The sequence below is a fragment of the Anopheles coustani genome, chromosome X, assembly GCF_943734705.1.
Source record: "Anopheles coustani chromosome X, idAnoCousDA_361_x.2, whole genome shotgun sequence".
Lineage (NCBI taxonomy): Eukaryota > Metazoa > Arthropoda > Insecta > Diptera > Culicidae > Anopheles > Anopheles coustani.
In genome coordinates this window covers 11,068,547-11,091,330 of record NC_071290.1, presented here as the reverse complement: position 1 = coordinate 11,091,330, position 22,784 = coordinate 11,068,547, and the positions used below count along the sequence as shown (strand labels likewise).

Genomic DNA, 22,784 nt, shown 5'->3' with positions numbered 1-22,784 from the left:
TGTTTTCAGAAAACATACTATTTATAGAACAATAAGTATAACGCTAAATATTCGACGCGCGTCGTCGTTGAAAGGTCCTCGCCATTTTTTTTTTCGGGCTCGCGTTAAGGATCTCTGCTCCTTTCCGCCTTGCGAACACACACGCGCACACACACACACACACACACAAACACATCTTAAAATCTGATATCGCTTATAATACCTACACACTAGCGCGCTAGGAGTAATTCGCATCTTATTCGTTACTGTTTAAAAAAAAACTGAGCGGAATCGTGCGGGAGGAGTTTTAAAAAGTCTTAAACGACGTCATGGCACCAACCTACCTACCTACCAACCCACCCCCGCCCGTCAGCAGCATACCTTACGTTCGCACGCGCAAGCAGTCAAGGACACGAGCAAACATTCAACACACATGCATCCCTGTTCGACCGAGTCGCCGAAGCCACCACACGCATTCCGTATGAGCTCTATTCCCTTGTTTAGAAACCTCCAACTCGAGACATGTCTTTTTGCAATATTCCTTACCCTAGAGTACCGCCGCGTCCATCGTCCGATCGCCATTCTAATCCTACCCTAAGCTATATGGTCGAGTACGTGATAATACTTAAATCGGCTCGCACTGTGCAGTGTGTGTGTGCGTGTGTGCGCGCGTGTATGGTCGCATGAGTTTTATGAGTAATTTCGACATTACGATAATAAGGGCAGCAGGGTTTGGAGATTGTTTCTTCCACGGCATGCCCGAAACGCTACCGGCATTAGTTGTACTAACGAAAAAAAACAAACAGGGCAGCGATTTGTTCCGATGCTGAAATACTTTTCCCTTAAACTAACGCTGTTATTATTTAACCCTAGTCGTTTAGTTGCCGCTTTCTGGTGGGGCTAAGCAGTGTTTGCTGTGCGCTGTATCAGATCTATATGTGTATAAAGAAACCGAAACCCGGCAGCATAAAAAAAAGTGGAAGAGTGTTTCGCTTCCTACATTCCGGCCGGCGAAATCGAATGCTACACAGAGTATTGGACAGCTTTCGGGTTGGGTTTTGTTTCTTCTGACAAGAGATATCGATCCAATTTGCTACTCGTTACACCGTTTTCGAGCCGAGGTAGGCGTTGTCCAAGCTGCTTTTGCATCACTTTACAACCGTAAGCAAACATTGTGCATGGACCAAACGTGAATGAATGTAGTTCATCCGCAACTAAACATTTGACACCTGCAAGGTGATACGTTTACATGATATAGGTTTAACTTCGTTTTGTTTGAGTCAATCAAGCGGAGCACGTACTCTTGTGATCTGACAAGAGGACATGTGTGGACATATGTCTATTATAGCCGGTCCTAAAGGACGAGCCCCTTTTACGAGGTCGGACAGAGTCGGTACGCCTCTGATTAGCGTAGGAGGATATACCCCGGCTCGCATAATAGCAGAAGACCATGCATAGATAGGCAATGGCATTTTCGTTGGACGTCAAATGTTTACTTACGGCTGTACAGTGATGCAAAAGCAGCTGTACAATGCATACCTCGACTTGAAACCGGTGTAAGTTAATTTTTTTTCTAAACCTTCCAATCAGAGTAGTCGAATTATTACAACGTTTTGTAACACATTGCATACAGCGTTTGCAAATGTGTGGGAAACGATTTGAGGAGACGCGTTTGTCTCGAGTAAAACAACTTTACACCCAGCGGGTGATGGTTGAACGTTAGACGTTCTTGGAATTGGGGATATGCGGGTCCTTCTAACAGCCTTTAGGTCGTCTCTTCCTCTCTCTTTCTCCTGCTCTGCTTCGTGCCTATCGGCGGACTGGCGCACCGACGGCAAAGTGGGCGAGACTGGACTCGCAGTCGGCGCAGTAGATCGCGGGCAGGAGGCAGTGCTTCTTGCGGCACATCTGGCACGGGACGAGCTTGTTGGTGGTGGCGCCCTGGGGTTGTCCCTTCATGATGAGACCGCCGTTCGGTGGGCCGCCCAGCAGCGGGTGAAAGAGGCGCCCATTTGCCCCGGGCAGCCCGACCACGTTCTGCTGCTCCTGCGACTCAGAGCCGCCGTGTAGTGGCTCGTGGTGGAAGTGCAGACGTTGCTGTTGCTGCTGCTGCTGATGTTGCTGGGAGCTGGCGGAGGGTGAGGGTGAGGAGGGTGCACCGGTGTCGGGTCCGCCGCCTTTCGTGCCCGGCTCGAAGCTCACCTTCTTCTGGGTCGGTGGTTTCTGCGAGGTGGCGGTCGCTTGTTGTTGCTGAGGGTGAGCACCCGCCGACGTTGCTAGAGGGAAGGGAAGGTCATGGTAGGGAGAGGATGGTAGCAGGTCGTAACCGGCGAGGGTCGTGGGCATCGGCACGCGCTGGTACGGCGAGGCCGAGGCGTTACTCTGCTGCTGGGAGTAGGCCAAACCCGCCATGTTGTACTGCTGCTGAGGCGGCTGTTGCTGTTGTTGTTGCTGTTGTTGCTGGTAGGCGGCTAGTGAGGGGATGACAGGTGGCTTCTGGTAGACGACGCCGGTGTTCGCTGTGTTCGACACGGCGGTCCGGAGCGTCGGGGAGCCGGCCTGCGGTCCCACCACCATGGTGGCCAGGTTCTGGCGCAGACCAAGCGGAAGCGCCGGCCCGACCGAGCTCGAGCCGGTGATGGTCGTGGGTGACGCCGAGACCGTCTGATAGCCGCCGGTCGGGGCCATCGGCTGGAAGGGTGGCTGGTGCGAAGGGTGGTGCGCCGGATGGTGGTCGAGCGGGTGCGGCACGGACATGTACGGTGACACCGACTCGGCCGTGGTGGTGCTGGTGCTGCGCCCATCGTAGCTCAGCTCGCTGCCCGAGTCGTTCGTGTAGAGCGTCGTCCGCTGCGGGTGCGTGTTCGTCATCACCTGCTGCCCATACAGCTGATGGTGTGCCTTGTAGCTGATCGCGTTCGAGGGGATGGTCGTGTACTGCTGTTGTTGCTGTTGCTGCTGTTGCTGCTGTTGCTGGTGAAGCTGATAGTGCGCCACCTCCACATTCGGCACAGCCTGCTGAAGAGCACCGTAGTACTGCTGGTGTTGCTGCTGCAGCTGTCGCTGAATCTCGAGGTTCTGCTTGTGCATATCAGCCGCCAGCGAGTAGACGGGACCGGCAGCGGGTTGCGCAGGGTTCGGCTGCGGCTGCGGCTGAGGCTGCAGCTGTTGCGTCGGGGACGCCGTCTTGATCGGATGGTAGGTGATGCTGGTGGAAAGCGTAGGCATCCGCTCATGCTGCATCATCATCAGCATCGTCGTCGCCGTTGTCGTTGGTGTGGGAGTCGTCGCAGGTAGGGCTGCACCGTTGCTGCCAGCACCTGTAGGGCTTGAGGTGGCGGGTTGCTGCTCCACTGCCTGCTCGCCAGCCGTCCGCAGCACGCGCTCCAGGATCGGGTTGGGGATAAACCCATCGTCCTCATCCTCGTCGGCCGTCGCCACCAGGATCACCTGATCGCAGAACGAGACGCTCTTCTTCTTTGGCCGGCTCTGGGCGACCGTCGCGGGTGGGGCCGACGTCGCTGTCGCTGTTGTCTTCCCCGCCGCACCACTGTTGAGCGTTTGCTGCACGACCTGGTTCAGCATCTCGACCTCGCGGATCTCCTCCTGGATTTTGCTCTGCGCGATGTCGTAGCGTGGCTTCGGGAGCTGCAGCTGCCGGTGGTAGACCATCGGGCAGTCGACCTCATCCACACCGTCGCCGCCCTCCGCACCGCCCGAGCCGAGGCTCAGCTCGCCGGCTGGTGGAAGCGGTGGCGAGGGCGCTACGGCCGCCGTACGCGAAGCCATCAGGTTACCCTTCTGCTCCCGCTGCTGGTCGATGAGCAGGAGGCCACTCATGCCCGTCCGCACGTTCGACGGTTGCAGCTTGATCTGCTCGAAGCGCGACGCCAGATCGCGCACACTGCGCTGATCTCCACCCGCGCCAGCAGACGTCGCCCCCAGCTGCTGCTGTTGCCCCTGCTGCTGTTGCTGGTGTTGTTGCTGTTGCGTGGCGGCTGCCACCTCGCGGCACTGCTGCTGATGCTTGAGCGTGAGCTGCTTCAGCTGGAGCTCCTTCAGCCAGATCTCCGAGCGCGTCGTCTCGTTGAGGATCTCACTCGCACTGATCGGGTTGTTGCCCGCGGATGAGTATTGTTGCTGCAGATGCTGCTGCTGTTGCTGCTGCTGTTGCAGCTGTTTGGCCTGCAGCTGCGCCAGAATGCTGGTGGTGTTCTGCACTCCACCGTGCGTTCGGTGCTGCTGCTGCTGCTGGTTGGAGGTTACCGCCGCCGCTTGCAGGCTCTGTATCTCGCTGAGCTGCTCGTTGAGCGGCTCGAAGTCGATGGCGGGTGGCGGAGGCGGAAACTCTTCGCTGGCCTGCCGCGAATGGCACGTCGTCGAGGGAGGGCTCGGATAGGGCGGTAGCTCTAGCAGCGTCGACGGTGTTTGCTGCTGCTGCTGTTGGTGTTGATGCGGTGGATGCGTATCCTGCGGTTTCACCGGCGACTGCTCTTGATGCACCACGGCGCAGGTGGTGATGATCGTCTGGCACGAGTCCTCGCTCATGCTCGTGTTGGAGCTCATCGTCGAGATGTTGGACACGCTCGCCTCGTGGAACGGCTTGAGGCCGCTCGGCGGGAGCGTCGACGCCGACTCCGTCACGTACTCGAGATGGCGCAGGTTGACACCGTTCAGGGGCAGCTGTTGCTTTTGGCCGTGCTGATGGAAGGGCGCTGGCTGCTGATGAACCTGCAGGTGTTGCTGTTGCTGTTGCTGCATCGACATGATGGGGATGGCTGCTGCTACCTGCTGTTGCTGCTGCTGTTGTTGTTGCTGCTGTTGCTGCTGATGCGTGGTGAGTGCCGATCCGAGACGCACCGGGGGCGGTGGTGGTACCTTCGGGATGGAAAGCGAGCGGCCACTGCCGTGGAAGCTCTTGCGCATCAGCTTGCTCCGCTCGAGGTTGGGGTTCGTGTTCGACACGGGATGGTAGTCGAAGTGACCCTCGGACAGGTAGCCACTGTTGGAGCCGTTGTCCTTCGAGCATACGCTCAGTCCGACCGCGCTGTCATCGAGCGACGCTCCGAGCACGCCGCCGACTCCACCACCGAACCGGTTCTCCTCGGCACCTCCTCCAGAGGCCGCCCCGGGGCCGTCGCCGCCCGCACCACCCGCCCCGCCCGGGGCCGAGCTTCCGGGTGAGTTGGCCGCCTCGGTGAGATCCGGCATCGAGCGGTTCTTGCGCCGGATCAGCCCGCCCATCAGCAGCTTGCGGCGAATCTTGTGCTGCTTCTTGCCCGACTTCGCCTCCTTCTCCTTCCGCTCGCTGGCGTCCTTCTCCTCCTTGTGCTTGCGCAGCGTGTCCTTGGCGTTCACCAGCCCCGGGTCGTGGTACGCCGAGCCTGAGGCGGCCGCCATTGCCGCCGCAGCCGCCGCCGCCTTGTTACGGTCCTCGCTGCGGCTGCGCTTCTCCTTGCCCTCCTTGTCCTGCGAGCGGGAGAACAGGCCGCGGCTTTCGCGTTCGGCCGCCGGCGGCTTCAGGTCGACCGGCGGCTCCGGCTCGATGTTCTCCGCCTCGATCAGCTTCAGCGTGATCTTCTTCTTCGGCAGCGTGGCGTAGATCTCGATGTTCTTCGAGGGCGAGTTACGCAGGCTGCCACCCGAGCCGCCCGCACCCGCCGTCGTGCCCGCCGTCGTCGAGCCGCTGAGGTGGTGATGCCCTCCGCCTCCTCCGCCACCACCACCCCCACCCAGCAGCTTGTCCTTGCTGTTCTGGCGTCGGTGAAGCAGGCCGCCGGTGGCCGCCGCCAGCGCGTGGTACTGCTGCAGCGTTTGCAGGTGTTGGTGCTGCTGCTGCTGCTGCTGCTCCTTGATCATCTCGCCGCCCTTCTCGATCTGGATGCGGCGGTTGAGCGAGCGGGCCCGCATCACGCACGCGTTGTGCTTCATGCGCGCGAACGTCATGGTGTGCGGGTTGCTGTACGGCGCATCCATGGCCGCCCGGGCCTTGCTGGCGGCCGCGTTGCACAGCACGAGTGCCGTCTCGAGGTCGTGCGCGTCCTCCAGCAGGCGCGACTTCTCCAGCAGCTGATCCGCCTCCATGCACAGCTTCTCGCAGTCGCCCGACAGCACCACCGACTCCGGGATCTTGGTGAGCTGGTGGGCTGCGGCGGCGGCGACGGCGGCCGACGTGGTGGCGGCTGACGAGAGCAGCATGCCGTTGCAGCCGCCTCCGCCACTCTGCGGGTGCTTCGAGGGGAACGAGTCGGTCGACGATAGCGAGTACGAGTCGTAGCCGGCGTCGTAGAACTGGCCACTTCCGGTGCCGGTCCCGCCACCGCCCACCCCGTTGCCGCCGACCCCGTTGGTGCCGTTGCAGCTGCGCGTCGGGCTCGCCGGTACGCTGCCCCCGATCTGCCGCTTGCCCACCAGGTACAGGTACGGGTTGTCGAGCGTGGTCGAGGAGGAGGAGGACGCGGAGTTGCGGTCACCGCTCCAGTTGCCCGAGTCGCGCCGCCGCGGCTGATTCAGGTGGTCCGGTATGGAGAGGCCGTCGGGCGAGGAGGCGGACGTGCCGCTCGACGACAGCGAGGGTGACACGTTCGGCATGCTGACGGCCGCCGGAGTTGCCACTCCCGTCGCCGTCGTCGTTGACGCTGCCGTCGCTACCGTCGGCGGCTCGGAGTTGTTGTTGAGCGTACGATGCATGCCCGCCATTGTTGGCGGCTTACCAGCGCCATTCAGCAGACGGTGCTGCTGCTGCTGCTGCTGTAGCAGGTGCTCGTGGTGGTGGTGGTCGTGAACGCCGACACCACCCGCTCCCGGTTGGAAGATCTTGTCCTGGATGACGGACAGGTTCTGGTACTGGGCGTTGAGCACGCTCTGGACCGCCTTGCGGCTGATGTAGCCGTCCTTCTCCGGCGCCTCGCTGCCGGGGAAGATCTTGCTCTGGATGACGGACAGGTTCTGATAGTCGCAGATCGGTGGCGTTCGGTTCGGCGTGGGTGTGATGGCTCGCCGCACGTTCGAGCCCATCGACGCCTTCTCCGGGCTCGGCGTGACGGCCCGCCGATGCTGGGCCAGCGCTGCCAGCTCCTGCTGCTGTTTTTGCTGCTGCTGCTGCTGCTGCTGGAGGTTGTATTGCTGCTGGTGCATCTGCTGGGTCAGCGACTGGGGCTGCGGCTGCGGTTGGGGCAGCGCGTACAGCAGCAGCAGCGGCTGATAGCGCCCGCGCGAACACTTGTCGACGACGCCCTCCCAGCTCGGGCCGACCTCCTTCACGTTCGCGTCGTCGAAGTACACCCACACGCGCAGCTTCGTGTGGAAGAAGAAGGTGGTGTAGTGCTTGCCGTAGTACGACACCACCCCGACCAGCTCGTGGCTGACCGTCTGCGCCCACCGCTGGTCCGACACCTGCTGGAACACGTCGCACAGGCGGAGCGTGGTGCCGATCGCCTTCAGCACCGCGTGCACCTGGTCAGCGGGCGGCCGCTCCGAGTCCCACACGACGCCAATCGAAACCACATCCGGTCGGTTGAGCAGCGTGCGCCGGATGCCGATCTTCGCCCCGCACGCACTCTGAGGAAGAAACGGGACGTGATTCGTAACGATTAGTTTTACCACCAAATACTCTCCCTCTCCGAGTGGGTGCCCATGGCGTAGTGGTAGCGAGAAGCGGACCCCACGCTCGTGGTTGTCGGTACGAATCTCTCTAGCCCACCCCAATATTATTGACCACCAATCTAATCCTCCGAAGAGATAGAAATGTCGAGCCACAAAGAGAGAGATAGAGAGCGGGAGAGCTCCTTCTTCTCATTGCCACATTAGATCAGGGGTCGGCACACGTTTCCCACAAATGATGCAAAAGAACTTAAAACCGCGCGGCCCTGCTACCATCAATGATGTTTTAATGCATCGAATGTTTGAATTTAAGCCCTTTTTCAATGGAGTATCAATTTTCTTCTCCAGAAGGTAACATTAATATAACAAAAAAGTTTTATTTCTCGTCGTAAATTTTACTATTTTCTTCATTGAATTTAGTACTTTTCCAACATATTGTCATTTGTATCAAATTAATCATTGACTCAAATAATGTCACCGTAATGATGTTTTTTCTGGCTTACTCTCAGTTATTGAAATAACTCATCTTTCAAGAAGTTTTGTGAACTATATTTTATACCCAAATCGTACAAAAAAAAATGTTTTCCTTGAAGTAGTTATTATGGATACAAAGTAAACATATTTTGACGCTGGGTTCTTGCCGAGATACGCGAGATTGGGTAATTTTAAAACAATTTTAAAGTAAAATGAGATCCAACAATCTGATAAAACTGTCCGTTTCAATAGACATTCCTTAACACGTTGACTGCCATGGTTATCATTTTTGATAGCCAGCTGTCATTAGTTCTAAAAAGTTTTTGTCCCACAAATAAATGAAAATGTAACTTAAAAATTATAGGAATATTTAATATCAATTCTTTGTGAAGCTAAGTTTTTGTTTAGCCATCAAAAACTGTTGGTTTATTGAATGTTATAAACAAATTTTATTAAAAAAGATGGTACTAAAAAAGTGTGCTAAAAACGCTTGGCCGTCAACGTGTTAAAGGATGAAATAATCGCGATATCGTGAACAAATTCGATAAGAGTTGGGATAGGTTTTGTTTGCATGTTATTCTAAAATGTTCTTACGGGACGGAAATTTGCCGACCCCTGCATTAGGTGATTGACAGCGGTGACATTCACATGCAGAGACAATGCATATAAATCCTAACTCTTATTGTTATACAGAGATCGAGGGCTCCGAGTGACGTTCGGATGGGGGAGAATGTAGGTTGGTAAAGGCAACTAACCAAGCAGTGGAGATCAGGCTACGAGCCTGCAAATGAAAGGCTCAAGAATCAGGTTCTAGCCAAGCCCACTTGGAATCATAATTTATACCGCCGAGACGAAGGCGCAACGGTTTAGAACTCTGTGTCCTTTTTACCCGACAGCAATGGTTACATACACTTCACATTGTAATGGAGGACATACGTACGTATGTGAGTATGTCATGATGCATGAAATGCAATGGATCCCCACCAGAGTTGAGTAATGTTTCTTTCTGCAACAAAGGTGAGTTGGATTGATTATTCCTTAGTGACACATCGCCGTTACTTTTCTTTCCTCTTAACGGCTTGAGGTGATGGAGATTGTCGCAACCTTGAGTGCTGGGCGAACCGGCAGGAGCTCCAGGGAGTCGCAGTAATCTAACGCCAAGGTAATGTGTGACCCCCAACCGAACTGTTTTGCGGCGGAAAGGAGGCCACGGCGCGACTCGAGTCTCTAGAACGGCTCGGTTGGTGTGAGGTCAAATGCGAGGCGCCTCGGCATATGTATTCATGTATCTGTGTGTGTTATTGTGTGACCAATCCATCCATCACATCTGTGCGGGTCCAAAAACCGGTATGATCCGTGCACGCGTATAGGACGTGCGTGGGAGGTAGAAGCGGGCGGCGGGGGAAAGCAAATGTTGCATGTTGCAAATCGGCTCTCGAAGCCTCCGGAGCCGCCGCCAACGGTGGCGAAAGGCGCCAACGGCCATACAGTGCCCTCTGCACCCGCTGTATTCCATTAACCGCCAACGGCTACTCGCGCCACTCGTAATTGTCCATTCTCTCCCCGAGCACAGTGGGCAACAGTCGTACCAAATGGCGGTGTTATGTTCGTCGAAGTATGCTTCTGGTGATATTTTTTCATATTATCGTGCCTATGGGTCCAAAAATAGACACCGTACTTTTATATATTTTCTGCGATTTAGATCGATACTTTGTCAAATTTGATTGGGGCCTAGTCCTTTTTGCTCATATGCTTTTAAATTTTAATCTTCGAATAATTTGTATTATTTTCCACAAAAGCTGCATGTCTTATCTAATGCGTGATGCATTCGCGAATGAATAGTGCTTTGAGTTTTAAAAAAAGATCACCAAACATCATGTGTTTTGAAGTTAAAATATAAAATATGTCAGCATAAAAGCGATCAATGTAAAAATTCTTTTGAAAAAGAGGAAAATTCTCACAATAGTTTGAGGATAATGGACATGGATTAGCAAAATCTATGCCTATCTCATTTTCAAACATAGTTCTAATGCTTTGCATTGCATTAACCTTTGCTTTTTCGAACTTTTCACTGAAAACAACTTTTTCGGTTTTTAAGAGACTCGATAACTAGTTAGATTAAAAAGAAAATAAAAATAAATTACTCGTCAATGCGTAGCAAAGACGTGAACAAATATTCGCTAGGAGAGTTCGCAAAGATGGTTTCACATGAAATATGGGTTTAAGAATAAGTCCTTAGGCTTTTGAAATTTAGAATAGTAACTTGTGGAAAATTTAAATTTGTAGTGTAGTTGAAATTTTATGAATTTTGAAGTATAACATTGAATGTTGAGTGTAATGCATGTTTTTTGTGGTCTTCAACTTGTAGCATCTGTAAACGGCTACTTTTTAGTACATTTGTTGTCTATCTTTTGACGTTTTTAATTTTCTGATGCTCATCATTCCGCTAGCTTGGTGGAAAAATAAATTTAAAAATTTTCAAAAAATAGTATCCCAATAAAGGGATTGTCAACTTGGTTTTCGGAACTGGTCGTACAGATTTGTTGTTTGGATTTTAAGCTTTTGATTTTAATAAAAGCATAATTTTTTGTTTAACATTCAGCCGTTTTGAAATACTTAATGTAAAAATTCTAGTATTAAGCCACTTTTAGCCCAGTGCAACTAAGATGGTTGAAAGTTACGGATCTATGAAACTAGCTAGGATTTGTCTTTGGGCTTTGGATGTTATTTTATTGAAAAATGAAATAAACTGATTGTATCGTATATAGACCGTCCACAGTGGCCAACGCCATCGCGCCCACAGTGCAGCAACTGCCACGAGTCGCCAAAACGCAGGAGAGCACGACAAAGCGTGCTGACGCAGCATACATCCTCAGGGGGTGGGGGGAACACACATTGGAGCACAAAGAAAAAAGACATTAAACACCTCCCCCTCCATTAACGCCTTCCCTTCCCGCCTTACCTTCGCTTGGTGGAAGCTGAAAGTGCTGACAAAGAAGCATACTTCGGTTGCATTCCGGCTGGCCAAGGCCAACACGGTGGGCTTGCGCTGACGGCTTGCTTTAAGAGGCACTTCGAAAAACCCTCTCCCACTCTTCCCCCCCGTTCTCCACCAACTCAGTTTGATTCGATCGTCGATCGTCGAGCCCAGAGTCCCAGAATGGTTCTGTGCGTACCGAAACCAAATAAATGTAGCTTCCCACGCGTCGTCTTCGCCGTCGCGCAAATTGTGCTCAAAAAAAGGCGAAACGCATTCTCGTTAGGTAACGCACTCCATTGGAGAAGATGGACTCCCCCCCCCCATCTTTTTATTTTCCTTTTGCCGTTGTTTCGTGTGAAGCTCTTCAGCCGCCTTCGCGATGTCCATGATGGAAGTGCTTTCCCCCGAGCACCTTGGAGTACTTGCTGCACAATTGACCATCGATCGATCGAGGCAAAGTGGCTTTAAATTACCACTCGGGTTTTAATGTACTTCCGATCGGAGCTCGCTCCAAAGAAAAGCGGCCCGTTCCCACAACGTCCTTCCTAGCTTGGTCTTCGATTTCCACGAACACCTATGAGCGGTCAGCTGAATGTGAGTCGTCAACCGACACCACCATTTCATGCTTTTCCCTTCGTTGACGCAACCAACCTAGGTAGGTCTATATATATTTTCCCCGTGTGTGATATTCCTGCAAAATTGCGACAACTACTACGAGAATTGTGAGCAAAGCGTCATCAACTTACCGGACAGTCGCGGATGTCGCCCATGTTGCCCGCGTTGCGCAGCAGCTGCCCGAACGTGAGGCCCTGCTGCAGCGACAGCGTGTTCTGCGATGTCAACGCCGACGCCGACACGTAGTGAACCATCTGTCGAGGAGGGCGGAAAAGAGAAGAGAAGGGCAGCGGTTAGGTTAGCTGAGGAGGTGGTTGACAACCGGAGTTGCAACCCGAAGCTGCAACCTGCATCGTTCCTATGAATCTGTGTGTTTTTTGCACTTGTTTGAAAAATTCCGTTTTGGTGAATTCACCCTCGCCTTCTTTGATGATTATGTTTTGAAACTTATTTGTTGTAATTTTTATTTAATTGTGATGTATGTTTTATATTGAAACACTGTTGAAATTTAACAAATAATTTACATAGAAGGAAGAAAGAATATGAATCCATTAAAACATGTACATATTCGAAAATAGAAGGATTAAAATTAACGCCAAAAGTTGAGCTTTTCTACGTCAGGAAAATCTTCAAGCGCTTCAAAGCTGAAACGTTTTGAAAATGTTGGGGTCAAGTTGACTACCTCAATGCATTGGTCCCTGTTTTTTTTCTTGGAAATGGTGCGCTCCACTGATGGGAATAACAACTCTTTTAAGAGATTGGAATCAGACTGGACAATCATTATCTTAGTTAGTTTTTTGGGATTTAAAACGCATTACATGTGTTTTTAGACGAGATAACTAATTGAATCCTTAATCCTATTTGAATTGAGTTTCGTATCTCAAGTAAAGAATGGAATCCCACCTTCGTTAATACACTTTCTCCCTAGTATGAGTCTCTGTTTGAGAATCCCTGAATGATATTTGAATCTCTAAGCGGTATTCGATATCCTATGGCAATTCTTTTACTTACAGGGTTCCGATTTATTTAATGGAATGTTTCAATAGGTTGAGGAAACATTACAAAAGCATAGAAGGTAAATTTAACAGGTAGAGAGAATTTGGCAATCACATAGGGGAATGTGTCACACAGCTTATAGCAAGGGTGCTTATTAAACGGGGAGCTTTGCAACCGGTTAGGGGAGCAAGTTTTCAACCTCACAAAAGGTCACGTTTGTTGCAATTTGTTTGTTTACTTTGTTCCGAGTCAGTATCAACTACGTTCGCGCAAGAAAAGTGAATTAATTACTGTGTATTTTTATATCGTCCATTATTTCTATTTAAATTTAAATGTTTGATTTTTACATCCACTTGTTTACACAAGTTTGTCAGGCAACGGATTCGGTACGGTAAAAGTAAAGAACTTTGCTTTAAATGTTATCTATTGACGTGGCATTACATGTTTACCACGACAAATCTTTTAATAAAACAAAGTAAAACACCCATATCAACTCGCAAAAAAAAGGTGTAGTAGGTAATTTGTGTGTATTTTAATTGAAAACAACTTTCTTGGATGAAATCGACGCTTTTTAAACGTTTTATTATGGATAGGAACATCATTTACTAACAAGAAACTACGAGTTTTGCGATGTTGGAAGTTTGCACGATTCCCCTTGCTATTTGTCATATTCCCCGGTATGATTGCAATGTTCCCCGATGCGTCTGTAAATATCTCCTTTGTCGATAAAACTTTCCCTCTATCACTTGAAACATTCCATTAAATAGATCGAAACCCTGCACTCATTTACTTTTGAGATTCGAATCCCTGTTAAGGAGTCAAATAGAAAAGTATCCGTGAGGATTTAAATCAATCAATTTAATATTAATATTCTCTTCACTAACTCATTCTTACTCTCTACGAACATCACTAGGCTATTCGGACCTTTCAGCTTGTTTATTGTCCTAACCAGGCTTTAAGTTTGCCTTTAGCAAATTTGGAGATGCAATCTAGATCAAGCCGTCGTTAAGTGTTAAGAAATGAATTGGCTACCACTCGGAGCAAGTGAGCAAGATGAATGGAGGAAAGGAACTTACCTGCGTGAACGGCAGCTTCTCCGAGTTGGCGCCGCACTCGCAGACGCTCTGCTCGACGACGCGCATCGCGAAGCGCTGGTGCGCGACGCACTGGGCCGCCTCGCACGTGTCCCCGTCCGCCGCCGACAGGTGCTGGTGGATGCGGTGCAGCAGCAGCTCGAAGCACTCGGCCGCGTCGCCGAGACAGCCGAGCGGGAAGCGGCGGCCGGCCAGCGGTCCGCTGGCGAGGGCGCGCCGCAGCGGCTCCGGACATAGCGCCGGCTCGGAGCTGGTCTGCAGCTGGGAAAACAGTTCCTGTTCGAGGCCGGAAGAAAGAGAAGGTATAGCGAACTGTAGCGAGACGTGTGTGTGTGTGTGTGAATTTACAGCTCTCCCTGGCTGTTGTGGGAGATGTTATATTCTTTGCACGTTGGAGGGGAGGGGTGGTGAGGTGAGAGGTTCACGTGAGGAAAAATAAAACAATGTTAAAGTTGGTTGATCTCCACCAACTCCAGAGTACAATCGAGGCGGGGAAGCCATTCGTCAGACGTTTTATCCCACGGAAGTCGCCAACCCCTTGTGTCGGTGTGTTGGTGTTTGGGTGCCTTCCGTTCTGGGTTGGTTCTTACAGGGTTTCTAACCATATAATGGAACACTTGAATCAATTGGTGGAATGATTCAAATCGGTACTGGAAAGGTACATGTCAGCTCTGGAAGTTTGCAATCAAATAATGGAATGTTGCATACATTGCTTGGAGGTATGCAAGTCTTCTCTGGAGCAAGGCAAATAGATTTAGAGGTTTACTTAGGGTTCTGTTAAACTCTACAAATGTGATGTTTCAACGCAAAAATTACATAAATATTCAGTTACATACTCTTCTTCTTCTCGTGTATGAAAGTGTACTCAACGCGATTCTAACACAATATAAACATGTAACATTACAACTTGGCATAAAACATGACATTTGTAGAGATCTACAGAACTTTACATAAAACATCACATCTCTCTTTACAATGATCCAGAGAAGACTTGCATACCTCCAGGAAATGTATGCAACATTCCATTATTTGATTGCAAACTTCCAGAACTGACATGTACTGTTCTAGTACCGATTTGAAACATTCCACCAACTGATTCAAGTGATAATATAATGGATTAGAAACCCTGTATGGTAAAGGTGCGCGGACAACTCACGACAATCGCATCGATGCAGGAAAGATACTCGTAGCGTTGCTGCTGCTGAAGATGATGGATTTCGCTTTCCAGCTTCATGCGACTCAGCAGTTCGTGTTGCTGCTGCTGCTGCTGATGATGATGCTGCTGCTGGAGGCGATGTTGGTGGATGGTGGTTGGTGACCACTCTGGCTGGTGCTGGGCACCAATGCCGCTGCTACTAAGGCTAGCGCTACTATTCACATCACAATTGGACGGCTTCAGGTCGCCGCACCGATGGTTCTTCGGCAGCGTCGCCGCATTGCCGTGCGCTTTCGGAGTCGTCGATGCTTGCTGCGGAAAGGGCGCAGCAGCAGGAGAGTCCGGCGCGCCTCCGTTCCTCCCCGCGGAGGCCGAGGAAGATGTTGCCGGCTTCACACCGGCACCCGGTTCGCCGTCCGCCGGCTCGCGACGTTTGTAGCGGAACTTGATCATGGCGACAGCTCAACAGCGTGGAGGCTCAACGTACAAACACCATCGACTGAAGGAAAAATGGAACGAAACGTCAGCGAAACCGTTCGCTCGCCAAGCGAAAGGACACGAATCCCCGGACAGTGCAGACATCCGCCGTCGGTTGTTGATGTTTCATCACTTGCTTTTCCCCCTTCCCTTCGCATCCTGTTCCATCGTTGTTCGTGTGCCGAATGCGAACGAAGTCATTATCATCCTCTGACTTGTACCGGAAATTCCTGCGACATTCCCACACCCGCCTGCCTCACCTTTTCGCTCGCTAAGCACCCGTTTTGAACGCGAGGTTTCCAAAGGACGCGAAAAGCTCGATTATGATTTACAAGCTCTGCACACCTTTTAACGCTCAGCGACCCGTTTTTGCCTTCGGTTTCGCCTTCACCGTCATCGTCATCGTAAAAAAAAGGCTGCACCGTCCACGGCCTTCCACCTTTCGTGCCCTTTTACTGCCCGCATCCGACCGGATGCGCTTCCCTGGAGGTTCCCATTCCAACCATTCCTGCGCGCTGACTCACTTTCGAGTAAGATTGTTGAAGAAGATGTGTGTTTTTTTTTTCTTCCTTTTTAAGCCACCGCTTGGCCCTCACCGTCGGTTTGTTCGGGGGTTTTTCCCCCTTGCGTGACGTCATGGCATACCAATATGGACAGACGGTGCCTCTCCTTCGCTTCCCTGGAAGTGATGCATTTCTTCACAACGGGCTTCACCTTGATAGTGCAGCGCGCGCCCGACCCACAGACACATTTCACCTTTGTGCCTGGCACGGGACCTTCAATCGGTAGGTTGTGCTACTCAACCTTTGTGGTATTCCACGAAAAAAAAAAAAACGCTCTCTTCAAGTTGTTTCACGGAAGCGATATGATGAAGGAGAAAGGAGCTGAGCGCTTAGGTAGTGTGGGCAAAAGGGATTTAAAGCACAAAAGTAGTACGGTTCCAGTTCTAAACACCGTTTTGCAGTTCGTCGTCTGATCGTGCGCACAAGTCTTTTGAATCTTTTTGCGCTCGAAACGTTTCCAAACGAGCCCGGCGGCACGAACATGGGAGCGCATGGGCTAAAAGTTCTTCCCTTCCACTTTTTCTTCATAACCCCTTTCCCCCACACCCCCACCCCGTGCGCTTTCAGCGTAAAAAGGGGGAAGCACAGTACAAGTCACATTTTTTTAATCTTCGTGGGAGCAACCCTTTATCATGCGGGCCACAAGCAGTTTCGAGAGAACGTTTCGTTTGCATCGTTTTTCGAAGCAAGTGTTGGTAGAATGAATTTATCTTCCGAATTTTTAATCCCCCTTTCGAGCATCGCCAGAGAAAGAAGCTTCCCAGAGGCGACACCTTATCTTGGCCATCCCCGTGCGGGTTTGCGCTGTTTGGTTGGGGGGGAAAGAGAGGGTAACTCTGTTTATTCGCGGGGTCAGTTGGAAAAAAAAGGAAAACAAAAACCAACCCAACTTAGAACCGGAATCATGACTACGATGACGAATGAACGTTCGTGTCTTTTGGATCACAACTTCCTTTTGCTTGTCGCCGAAATAAATACGGTAACTCGGTGTGAATGTGTGTGTGTGTGTGTGTGGGTGCTCTCCACCTTTCCGGCGTTCTCGGTGATAAAGATGTTTGATGAACGTGCCGGAAAAGCGAGCTCATTCACGGAGCTGATGTGCCGAATGATAGTGTCGTTAAAATCAACACACACACACACACACACATACAAATTTGAGGAGGAAAAACCAACAAATCAGGTTGCCTCGGGTAAGCTGCGCTCGGAAAAATTCTGGTCCACCCTCTTTCTCCCAATGAATTCCCAGTATTTAAGACTCATTCCCGCGGCTTGAAGAACCGCGCGGTGTGTCTCAATTATGAAAGAGCATCGCGGGGAGACGAAAAGTAAAGCCACCACCGGGAGACGGAGGGGTGAAGAAGGGGATTATATCAAAAATCATGACACGAAAAGCCATCTGCAAGTGCGCGCTAGATCACGCGCCATCTTCGGTTTTTTTTTTCCCACCCTCCCCGGGACCGAACTTTTATGACTATGTCTGAAAGCATATGCAGGGGGGGAGGGATGGGGTGTGGTTTGCTTCTCCCGCCATTAGCGATTCTCGGTATTTACTTATAAATAAAACCGCCGGCGTGCGCACGCCGTGGTTTTTTTTTCTTCCGTTGGCTAATAAAAGCACCCAAGAAGAATGGCAACAAATTTACGATTTGGAATAAAATTAAAAAGTCAATGATTCGCCCTAAACGACGCGAAAAACTAATGATAAGAGCGAACACAAGGGGAAAAAGGGTGGAAAGAAAAACAGTGAGACATTCACGCCAGCGTTGCAGAAAGCGTTCTGATTCGTCGTTGTTTTTTTTTGTTGCCATTTGGTAGCCTATTTTTGTGGCTTTTTTTTTTTTAATCATAACGTGCGCAGAAAACAGGTTAAGCAGAAAGGAGCTCCAGTTCGGAGCGTGAATATGTTTAAACATTAGCGAGCATAACTCGCCGCGCAGGGTGAGAGAGAAAGAGAACAGCTCGGCGTGTGTCGTGTTTGTGGTGTCCAGTTTTCTTCCCTCCGATCGTTTCCGGAAGATGGGGCCCGTTCTGGTTTTTTTTTTTTTGTTTCCTTAGACGCGAAAGGTGACCGCCGTTCGTTTGGCGGCGTTTGTTGTTTGCCATCGGCTAACCAAACAAAGTTTGTACTCCTCTTGTTTTTGTTGTAATGCTCGAGGTGAGAAAGCGGATTTCCTGGCAGGTCCAAGGGTCCCCCATGCACCGGGGGGAGGAAAAAAAAACCGGGCGGCCAATGTGCCTACACCCATTAGGAACGTGAGTGTGTGTCGTTGGTCGAACGATCGATCTGCGCAAATTGGCAAACCCCCCCCCCCCCCCCCCCCCCTCTCCCTTTCCCCGGACAAGTATTGATTGACGTTAAGAGCCAAGTGGAGAGGGGAAGGGGGTGCGGTGACAATCTTCTGTCAACGATTGTAAGGTGTGGTGGTTTCGCCTGCGCAGTTTCTTGGTTGCATTGCTTGTTGATTGGTTGATCGGGATCGGGGACATCTGTTGAATGATGGCGCGAAGCAGTAAAAAGGAAACCTTGCCGTGGCTCTTTGTCCTACCGTCCGCACCGAAGGAACGTAAACAAGCACCCCCAGCAGATGGTCTTAAAATGGGAGCAAAACACCCATTGGGACCATTGGTAGGACACAAACCACAGCAATGAGGTGTGCTTTTATTCAAGTAAAACAAGTGTGTGCTGCAAACCACAATATAAGGAGCATGCACACACACAAACACACACACACACGCACGCACACATTAACGGCAAGGATAACTGCACTTGATGCACGGTTGATTATTAGCTAAGTTCCTTCCACCTTGAAGCTGATTCCCATATTTTCTCAGAAGTGGCAGCGCCCTCTGACGGGTGGCTCATGCATCCAGTCGAGCAGTGGCACGCAGCCACCACATCAGCGGAACAACAACCACTCAATTTCTTTTGCTCTTGCTGATCTTGCTCCTTTCCTTTGGTGTGTTTGGTTCTGCCTCCTCCGTTTCAAGCTCGAGTGCGAGAATGAAGCAAATAGAACCACCTCGCCGAACGCCGTACAACCCATTCGGTCGTTGTTTGTTGTGTGTTGTTCGGGAGACACACGGGTCGGGGGGGAAAGCAAGTGGAAACATACAGGTGCAGCTTCGTCTGGAGGCTGGGATTCGGTTTTTCCTTCTCGGCTTGTTTTCGACCTGACGGCCAACTGTGAAGCACGCACACGCACTACTCACTGTAGCAAACCCTGGGGAACGACTAAGAAACACTAGGCGGACATGGGGGGGGACCGCACAGACGCCTTCTTAGCACTTCGAGACACTTGTTTCTGTTGCTACCATTTGGATCACAAATCGGCAAAAGCGTGCAATCGTTTTCTTTCACAATTTTTGTCTTCTCGTTCGAGCACTTTCAACTATATCACGGGATGGACGGGAGATCGCGGGACAGCGAGAGAGAGATAGAGAGAGCGAGCGCGGGGGGGGGGGGGGGACGTAATGGTCCGTCAGTGGTTAAATCTGCGCTGCGATGGACCGTGAGGCCGCGCTTGCGCCAGTCAGCCAGGAACGAGCCCACACGGAACCGTGTCGGATGAAGGTGACTCTAGAACTGCGGAGAGTGGCTCACCGCGAGAAACGCTGAACCGTCCCAAGCCCCGAGCAGGGCACGCTGGTGAGCGGCAGAAGCGAGACGGAGCATCAGGTGAGTGGGAACCTCACGATCACGATCACGTCTCGTTTTCTCTCCCTCGCCGTACATTCTCCCTCGATCACCTTATATTTTCACCTTTTAGAAACCTTTCAAGCACACCGCTCTCCGTGAGCGAATGTTGCGAGCCGTGAGATGTGCTGATGCTGTGACCGCAGCCACATTCGAGCGGCTGCGTGCTTCTCGAAACTTTATCTCATTTTGTGGCTCACGTTGGAGCTTCGTCAAGTCCAGACCCGCCACGTCCGAAAGAGTTCGCCAGCAGAGTTCCACATCCCCTCCCCTCTCATACCACTCCTTGTTCCTCCCCGTCTCTCCTAGCCTCCCCCTCTCTTCCCCCCATCCCCGCCGACGAACGTGAATCGAAGCAAAGTAGAGATTGAGAACGCGCACAAGCGATGGAAACCTGTTTGCTTCAAGTTGAACAACTTCACCTTCGCGATCAGGCAAAGCGATCGTGTCTCGGAGAGTCGGTAGCAGCAACTACGGATCGCGCAGCACGTTTCCCCCTGCCTTCCCCGCCCTCCCCCCCGTACCCTCCACACAGCTTCTGCTCATACATAGGTTTACAACTTTGGCTTCGTTTGCTTCTTGCTGCCGGTTGTCTGCTTACCCTCCGCGCCTTAGCAGTACATTTTCTTCCCCATTTTATCGCATTCTTTTCCTATTCCATCGGCTTCTCCGCTTCGCCTTCTTCTTCGACCGCTTCTTGGCGGCCGCCTCACGGTTCACCTTTATATACCTGCACCAGCGGTTTCTATGGTTTGTTTATTTCGTTGGCTCTTTGTTGGCCGCAAGCTCTCCCTCTCCTTCGGCCGGGGAAGGGACGCGGGTTCCCGGGGGATGTTGTTTCTTTTCTTTAGCTCTCTTCTTCTTCTCAAACCCTGATGCCTTTTTCTTCGAGCTGCTGCATTGGCGTTGTGTTTTGCTTCTTTTCGTGAGCTTCTTCTACTTGAGGTTTGTTTCCATCTCTTCCCGGGGATTGTTCTTGTTCGACCACCGTTTGCTAGCTCCGCGCCGTAAGGTAAAAGGGCCTTACATTTCCACTACACCTTTACACGTTTATCAACGCATACCTGCTCTCTACCCGCGCAGTTGTAAAGTAAAGTGTGTTGCAATGTAGCGTGATTTTTCCACAATCCTTACTCCATTCCTTCGATCGTACGTGGTCTCTAGCGTTGATGGACGCTCTACGCGTTGGTGTTGGAAAGCTCAGCCATTTTCATCGCTCCTAAGCCGCAACCGAACCAAAGTCCGAGATGGCAAGCCGTATTGATTCTTTTTTCCATTCCATGCGCCTTGGCGTAGCTTTCTGGTGTGCGTTTCTTTTTCTTACGGTCGATTTATAAAAGCACGAAAGCTGGGCCTGAAACGCAGCAATCACGATGCGTCACCACACGCTCCCCGCTGCCCCCCAGGCACCAACTTCACCAGCGCCCCGGAGATGCTGGGTGTGCAGGCTGAGGTGATCAATACAAGAGAAGGTAAAGCAAAAAAAAAAGAAGTTATGGCGCAATTGTAAAGCGGAGTTGGTGAGCTTATGGTTTTTAAGGCGACCCCATGTAAAACTGAACACGCCAGCGACGGCAAACTCCCGCCCCTCCCCGGTCCCACAATTCGTCTCAGGGGAGGCTTAGCAAAATAAAAATGGCGCCCGCGCGGAGTCTGCTGAATTAAGACACTTTCATTCGACGCTTTGCTTTGTTTGCTGGATTTTTAGTGTTCTGAGTTCGAGCTGAAAAAAAAAACGCTTCGCATGGGACATGGAGAAGATTGATTTTGGGCATTCCAGCTGTTGCAACCATAATTTAATCCTGTTCGCTTCGCCTCAGACGTTTGATTTTCATCATCCGACTTAGTGTGGTCTCCACCTGGGATATGTCTTCAGTACATAAAGCCCAAGATCCTGCGTGTTTGTGTCTGTGTGTTTTGCTCGCGGTGTACGTGGGAGAAGTAAATAAGTTGGCAGAAACCCCCCCACACCCCCTCCACTCTCCAACCCGGGGGCGAAACCAAAAATGGGTTGGCCATTTAAACACGCTACGTGTATATGCGCGCATATGAAATCAAGTTTAGGAGCCCTGCCAACTCCCTATTCCCTAATCCACCGCAAAATCCGCACCCCGGGATCGGTGGTGGTGAAATCAAAGCGGAGCAAATGGCGTACGGCGTAGGAAAGCACACATAGACACGGACCAAACGGGCCTCGGCGTCCCCCGCAAAGGAGTTTCGGTGGCTTTGGCTGAGTGGTTGCAGCTGCTAGGATCATTTCGCCGAACCAGAATTTCGAAAAGGATCCCAATGTCGACAATGTGGAGTCGTTTGAATATAAATAGCAACTAAGTGGGGATCATAATGGATTTGAATACGTGCGAAACCAGAAAAATCAGCGCTCGGAAGATGAAGAAGCGTTGTACGCATCGATAGTATTGATGGTTAGCATAAATTTAGGCGGCGCTAACGGCAATATCCGCCATCTGCACAATGAACTAGCGCCACAGAAATAAGCGTCGACGCCATTTATGCTTTTTCGGGTTTTGCATACGCCGTAGTTTGAATATTTATAAGTATAAGACTTCATTTTTCACGTCTTTAGCTCTCGTGTCGTTGTGACCTGATTTGTCTGCGAAAGATACCGAATCGGATGTTCAACATTAGGGAGTCGCGGAATTTCTATCAGAATTAGAGGTTAGGTTCAAGACAGAACTAAAACATGGAATCTGACTTGACAGACCCGAGTCGTTGAGAAGTGTTTCGGAAAGGGGTTTTGTAGATCTAAGGAGTATTTCTCCTTTTTGCTAGTTTGCCTCTGCTTTCACGTTCAGAAGTCAGTTCCTTGTTGTTACCTTTACCTCCCATGGTAGCCGAACCTTTGGTGAGATATGATCGAGGAAGGATCTCGGATCCCTCACGTCTAATGCCCCGTCGCGACTCGCAAATGAAAAACCCGGTCGAACCCGAGGACGTCATTAAATCCTTGAACCGTACCGGACGTTTTACGACTCTGTCTCAACCTGCTGTCTGCAAAAATGTTAATGCGTGTCTGAAGGTGCACGGAGTAGGTTCAGGTTGCGTTTGTTGGGCAGCAATAAAAGGACTATCCTTCGGGAGAGGTCCCTCGGGCTGGTCTTTTTTTCCCTTATCCCTTGGCTTGAGAGGTTGTAGC

General features: G+C 51.1%; 2 protein-coding genes across 2 annotated transcripts in view; one reads left to right on the top strand and one right to left on the bottom strand.

Annotated features, from left to right (window-relative positions):
• LOC131269499 (aminopeptidase N) overlaps positions 1-22,784 on the top strand; it is a 232,460-nt gene that overhangs the window by 154,803 nt on the left and 54,873 nt on the right. The window lies entirely within an intron of this gene.
• Positions 1,789-22,784, bottom strand: part of LOC131269083 (uncharacterized) — a 39,153-nt gene continuing 18,157 nt past the window's right edge. Inside the window, exons 3-6 of the mRNA XM_058271400.1 lie at positions 13,723-14,016; positions 11,782-11,904; positions 4,711-7,539; positions 1,789-4,668 (exon numbers count right to left, since the gene is read on the bottom strand). Coding sequence (XP_058127383.1) covers positions 1,789-4,668; positions 4,711-7,539; positions 11,782-11,904; positions 13,723-14,016 — 6,126 coding nt within the window. The remainder of the gene's footprint in view (positions 4,669-4,710; positions 7,540-11,781; positions 11,905-13,722; positions 14,017-22,784) is intronic.